Below are 6,873 nucleotides of genomic sequence, written 5' to 3'. Positions count from 1 at the left end.
CGCTTGAATCGGCAGGCGGGAGGAAGAGCTGCCCGGTGCCGTTGGGCAGGGCTGGGCTCGCGCGGGGGGGGACCGAACTCGGAGCGTCGCACCTCCCCTTGGGGCGTGAGGAACCCGGCGAGTAGCTATCGCGGCCGCCATCCCCAGAGCGGTGGGGGCGGCTGGAGGGGAGCACTAGTGCCGACGGGGGCGCTCTGAGGGAACCCCTGGCCCCCACGAGGGGGGCTCAGTCCCCAGGCTCAGCTATGGGGGACGGGGCGGAGGGAACCATTAGCGCTTACGAGGGGCGCTCTGCCCCCAAACCGAGCCACGGGGGGGGGGAGGCGTCCTCGGGGGGCCACCTCCCCCTCCCATGACTGCGCCCGGTGGCAAAGACCGCCCCCCCCCCAGCTGTGTAAGGCTGGGCCCCATTGCTCTGTCCAGCTTTTGACTCCCCTGGTCTATTGCAGCTTGTAGCGCCTGCATCAGTCTCCCCCCCGCCCCCCAGACCTCCTTTGGGGCAGCGCTTCCCTGCGACCCCACGGCCCCGAGCCTGCCCCCACCCTGCGACCCCACGGCCCCGAGCCTGCCCCCACCCTGCGACCCCACGGCCCCGAGGCTGCCCCCACCCTGCGACCCCACGGCCCCGAGGCTGCCCCCACCCTGCGACCCCACGGCCCCGAGCCTGCCCCCACCCTGCGACCCCACGGCCCCGAGCCTGCCCCCACCCTGCGACCCCACGGCCCCGAGCCTGCCCCCACCCTGCGACCCCACGGCCCCGAGGCTGCCCCCACCCTGCGACCCCACGGCCCCGAGCCTGCCCCCACCCTGCTCACTGAACAGCGTGTGCTTGCCTGTGTGTTTTTGCAGCATGTCTGACACCAGGACTTCCCCCAGGACCAGGAGCTCTACCGGAGTCGGTCAGCAGGCTGGGGCGGCATCTCCCTCGATGGCCCTGCGCCATAAAATGAAACAGAGGGTCCAGCAGTCCGTGGAGAGAAAGGTACCGTTTGCTCCTCTGATGCTTTGATATCACCTTGGGATTTTCTGACTCTGAACCTATACGTACCTACATAGAAACCAAAAATCTGATGATAAAACAATCTTCAGTCTAGCAGACAAAATATAACAAGATCCAATGTATGGAAGAAGTTAGACAAATTCAGACATGAAATAAAGTGCAGATTTTTAACTGTGAGGGTAATTAATTATTGGAACAACTTATCAAGGATGGTGGTGGATTCTCCACTATTGGAAACTTTCTAAATTAAGACTTGATCTCCTTCTACAGGATCTGCTCTAGTTCAAGCAGAAATTAATTCTGGGAAGTTCTATGCCTGTGTTAAACAGGACCTCAGACTAGATGATCATAATGCTCCCTTGTAGCCTTAGAACCTGTGCAATGGAGCATAACTGAGTTCACACAGTGGAGCTGTAAGACATAAGTCTGTTTGCCTGCCTGAGGCAGCATTCAGGTGGTGGACTGTCTGGTTTTTAATACAAGTAGTTAAATGGTTTAAATGAGTACAGATGATTTGAAACAGGGTTTTCAGCTCTCTTCCATTTTTTTTCAGTAGGAGACTGATCAGTCACACCAGCTAAGCAGTGTTTTGCTTTCCAAGATACATTATCTGATAGAAGCACAGTTCTGATTGTGCAATACTCTCTTTTTCCAGCAATAAAAACTCAACTACTTGATAATGCTGCTGCTGCATCACTTTCTTTGGTAATAGCAGAGTTCTTCAGTCTCTGCTTTGCAGATCTGCTCTCAAATATACTGCCCTTCTTATTAATAATATTATTTCTAGTGCCCTAGCACATTGAAATCAGGGTCCCACTGTGGTAGGCCCTGTACAAACATAAAGAGATGATCTCTGCCCTGAACAGCTTACAATGTCTAAGGCAAGAGACAACAGGTGGGTATTGCATACAGATGGGAGAGCAGTAGGAAACAATGTTTTTTGTACATTATTAACTAGTAAATGCTGGAGAGGCAGGAACTCAACAAAAAAAGTAAGTCCTACATGCCTGGATCTTCCCAATTTCACACCTCTAAGGAGAACAAAATACTTGAATCCATCATGTGGATTGGAGAGCAACATTTTTGGTCTCCTTTAGCTGTTCAGCTTGATTGTGCTCTTTTATTTTTCAGATATGGCTTTTGTGGGGATGGGAGGGGGGTGGCTCATGAAATGGAGACACCCATTCATAATTAGAGCCATGCATAGTGTCTGTTTGTCTTTAGGTGATTTAGGACTGAAGACAGTCCATCATGGTAAAGTGAAATGCAAACGCTGCTAAAGAGCAAATGGAGGATGGTATTTTTTGGGAACCAAAGAGATAGGTAGTAGGATCTCTGATCTGAGGAAAATACTCCATACAACTGTGTGGTTGGAGGCTTTAGCTAGAATAACTTTCACCAGAAGATATGTCCTTAACACTTTTGCTTCTAAGGTTCAGGTTTGTTGCTGAAAATGAGAGCTTGAGTTGGCCGTCTTTGATTTCTCCTCTAGCACTTGTCTGATCCAAGGAGGCAAAGCATTTCTGACAAAACCTCCCTGTCAAAGAACAGACCAACTATTCTCCCTGATCTTGATAATGATACGCCAAGGGTGGTGCTTAGAAGAATCATCCAGACCCGTAAGTCGAAAATCCTTCTCCAGGAAGGCAGACAGTGGTGAAACAATTCTTTAAAGGATATGGGGAGTGGGAGTTGGTTTGTAATCTTTGATTACTCTGTTGCGCAGAGGAGGAATTCAGACCATTTTGTGATTCCCTCATACAAAAAGGTAGGTATCAGTGTATTGCAGCTGAAAGTGTCATGCAAGAAGTGTTGACTTTCAAGATAGTGTATGTTTCACCTTTGCAAACATAGAAGAGAATTTCTGCCACCCTATCTTTTAGTATCAGAACCACTGGACATGCATAGAAATGGTGCCTTAGCCTTTACAGCTACACTAGAATTTTCTAAAAAAAATTTAAGGCTGTCAAGCAATTAAAAAAATTAATCCTGATTCATCACCCGATTAAACAATAATAGAATACCATTTATTTAAATATTTTGGATGATTTCTACATTTTCAAATATATTGATTTCAATTACAACACAGAATACAAAGTGTACAGTGCTCACTTTATATTTTTATTACAAAAATTTGCACTGTAAGAAAGAAACAAAAGAAATCATATTTTTCAATTCACCTCATACAAGTACTGTAGTGCAATCTCTTTATCATAAAAGTTGAACTTACAAACGTAGAATTGTGTAAAAAAAAAAAAAAAAAGCACTTGAAAACAAAACAATGTAAAACTTTAGAGCTTACAAGTTCACTCAGTCTTACTACTTGTTCAGCCAATCACTCAGACAAACAAGTTTCAGAGTAGCAGCCATGTTAGTCTGTAATCGCAAAAAGAAAAGGAGTACTTGTGGCACCTGTGAGGTGTATTGCACTACAGTACTTGTATAACGTGCCACAAGTACTCCTTTTCTTCAGACAAACAAGTTGGTTTACATTTGCAGGAGATAACTCTGCCTGCTTCTTGTTTACAATGTCACCTGGAAGTGAGAACACGTGTTTGCATGGCACTGTTGTAGCCAGTGTTGCAAGGTATTTATGTGCCAGATGCACTAGAGTCCTATGCCCCTTCATGCTTTGCCCACCATTCCAGAGAACATGCTGATGACGAGTTCTACTTGATAACGATCCAAAGCAGCGCGGACTGACACATGTTCATTTTCGTCATCTGAATCAGATGTCACCAGCAGAAAGGTTGATTTTCTTTTTTGGTGGTTCGGGTTCTGTCGTTTTTCACATCGGGCTGTGTTCTTTTAAGACTTCTGAAAACATGCTCCACACCTCGTCCCTATCTCAGATTTTGGAAGGCACTTCAGATTCTTAAACCTTGGGTCGAGGGTTATATCTGTCTTTAGAAATCTCACATTGGTACTGTCATAAATATAAAGGGAAGGGTAAACCCCTTTGAAATCCCTCCTGGCCAGGGGAAAGCTCCTCTCACCTGTAAAGGGTTAAGAAGCTAAAGGTAACCTCGCTGGCACCTGACCAAAATGACCAATGAGGAGACAAGATACTTTCAAAAGCTGGGAGGAGGGAGAGAAACAAAGGGTCTGGGTCTGTCTGTAGTCGTCTTGGCCAGGGACAGAACAGGAATGGAGTCTTAGAACTTTTAGTAAGTAATCTAGCTAGGTATGTGTTAGATTATGATTTCTTTAAATGGCTGAGAAAAGAATTGTGCTGAATAGAATAACTATTTCTGTCTGTGTATCTTTTTTGTAACTTAAGGTTTTGCCTAGAGGGGTTCTCTATGTTTTGAATCTAATTACCCTGTAAGATATCTACCATCCTGATTTTACAGGGGGGATTTCTTTATTTCTATTTACTTCTATTTTTTATTAAAAGTCTTCTTGTAAAACACTGAATGCTTTTTCATTGTTCTCAGATCCAAGGGTTTGGGTCTGTGGTCACCTATGCAAATTGGTGAGGCTTTTTATCCAACATTTCCCAGGAAAGGGGGGGTGCAAGTGTTGGGAGGATTGTTCATTGTTCTTAAGATCCAAGGGTCTGGATCTGTAGTCACCTAAGCAAATTGGTGAGGCTTTTTACCAAACCTTGTCCAGGAAGTGGGGTGCAAGGTTTTGGGAAGTATTTTGGGGGGAAGGACGCGTCCAAACAGCTCTTCCCCAGTAACCAGTATTAGTTTGGTGGTGGTAGCGGCCAGTCCAAGGTGTAATATTTTGTACCTTGGGGAAGTTTTGACCTAAGCTGGTAAAGATAAGCTTAGGAGGTTTTTCATGCAGGTCCCCACATCTGTACCCTAGAGTTCAGAGTGGGGGAGGAACCGTGACAGGTACCTTCTTTGCATTTTGTCAAATCTGCAGTGAAAGTGTTCTTAAATCGAACGTGTGCTGTGTCATCATCCAAGACTGCCATAATATGAAATATATGGCAGAATGCTGGTAAAACTGAGCAGGAGAAATACAGTTCTCCCCCAAGGAGTTCAGTCACAAATTTAATTAATGAATTATTTTTTTAACAAGCGTCATCAGCATGCAAGCATGTCCTCTGGAATGGTGGCTGAAGCATGAAAGGGGCATACAAATGTTTAACATACCTGGCATGTAAATACCTAGCAATGTTTGCTAAAAGAGTGCCATGTGAACACCTGTTCTCATTTTCAGGTGACATTGTAAATAAGAAGCAGCAGCATTATCTCCTGTAAATGTAAACAAGCTTGTTTGTCTTAGTGATTTGGCTGAACAAGAAGCAGGACTGAGTGGACTTGTAGGCTCTAAAGTTTTACATTGTTTTGTTTTTGAGCAGTTTTATGTAACCAAAAAATCTATGTTTTTAAATTGCACTTCACTTCAGTACTTGTATGAGGTGAATTAAAGAAATAGTATTTTTCATCATTTTTACAGTGGAAATATTAGTAATAAAAATGAGCACTGTACATTTTGGACTCTGTGTTGGAAATTGAAATCAAATATTTGAAAATGTAGAAAAACATCCAAAATATTTAATAAATTTCAATTGGTATTGTTTAACAGTGCGATTAAAACTGTGATTAATCGCGATTAACTTTTTTAATCGTGCGAGTTAACTGCAATTAATCGACAGCCCTAAACATTTTCACTACTGCCAACTTTGGATCAGCTGCACTAGAATATGGGTTGCCAGCTGCTGCCTGAGGGTTTGTTTTTGTTTTTTTTAATGCTACTAATCATAATGAAACCTAACCAGTAGAAAGCCTTGCTGCAAAATTAATTGTGAGCTTGCCATGGAGTATGCAGGTCTCACTTGGGGAGAACTGATTGGCATCTACTCCTATTCTGCCTCCACTGTGGCATCCTAGACAATGAATAAATATTTTATCCTAGTTTAGAAATAGGAAGACGGTAACCTGACGAAAGAGTGGGGTACCCATCATTGCACTGCCATATTAACTTTCTTACTAGTTTAATTTGTGGAAACGAAGTACTCTCTGTTGACAGAGCCACAAGTTTCACCTCTGGTTCCTAAAATGAGTGAGACCAAAGAACCTGAAGAGCCTGGATCACAGCCTCCATCTGAGAGAATTTCCAGTGGGTAAGTAGTTTCCTGTCAACTTGTTAAGTATGGATAGAGTTCCAGCTTCTATCGGGGGGGGGGGAGGGTTCGGAGTTTCTTGACCTTATCTGATTTAAATGGCCAGAATTTCAATGTACTGCACAACCACTTCAAAAATATTGGTGTAAATGTCTTTAATACATTAGCCTTAAATCTCTGGAGATGTAATTCTTTAGAATAAAAATAGGAAAGATGTGGGAGAGAAGGGGCTGTCCCATCCTAGTACAGTATAATTTACTGACATGCTTTATTTCTTCATATCCTTATTACTTAGTTGGTTTGTGTCTGGGAATTTGCCTAGAACGTGTCAGTAGTGATCGTGGAGATTTCACATAGACTGGTGCAAAAAAAAAATCATCTTGCAAGTTGCATTTTCACTTTGGGCCAGATCGGTTCAGGAGGTGCTCATCCTGCAAAGGGCAGGGAGTTCTAAAAGACCACCTAGTGCCAGGCAATGGCATGCGGTAGATGAAGGCTTTAAATGCAGATGACTGCTTGAAAGAGAGGTGGACTGATTTGAATTAGGAGATCTAAATCACCTCTTTTTATTGTTTGTGTTTTCTCCTTGGTTAGCTGGTATGAGGCCATACCATGTTCAGACTATTAGCTGTCTGCTTATCCAGATGTCTCATCTTAACATTAGGTGTAATTTTATACTTCTAACTTAGACATTAATTTATTCACCAAAAAAATCTTTATTTACATATAAATAAAAATGCCTTTTTCAGTTCTAGATACTCCTCTTAACACATAAAAAATACCCAAACAT

General features: G+C 43.7%; 1 protein-coding gene across 5 annotated transcripts in view; it reads left to right on the top strand.

Moving 5' to 3' along the window:
• CENPT (centromere protein T) overlaps positions 1 to 6,873 on the top strand; it is a 39,224-nt gene continuing 32,351 nt past the window's right edge. The window contains exons 1-4 of one of the 5 annotated variants that reach the window (XM_084644748.1): positions 1 to 117; positions 850 to 982; positions 2,493 to 2,619; positions 5,990 to 6,083. In XM_084644748.1, the coding sequence (XP_084500874.1) occupies positions 851 to 982; positions 2,493 to 2,619; positions 5,990 to 6,083 (353 nt within the window). In that variant the 5' untranslated portion in view covers positions 1 to 117; position 850. Of the gene's footprint in view, positions 152 to 849; positions 983 to 2,492; positions 2,620 to 5,989; positions 6,084 to 6,873 lie in introns of all 5 variants that reach the window. The other 4 variants (XM_084644752.1, XM_084644750.1, XM_084644749.1 and 1 more) reach the window with 4 other exon arrangements.

Source organism: Lepidochelys olivacea, assembly GCF_965140295.1.
Source record: "Lepidochelys olivacea isolate rLepOli2 genome assembly, chromosome: 12".
In the NCBI taxonomy this organism is placed as follows: domain Eukaryota; kingdom Metazoa; phylum Chordata; order Testudines; family Cheloniidae; genus Lepidochelys; species Lepidochelys olivacea.
This window is presented reverse-complemented; position numbering and strand designations above follow the sequence as displayed.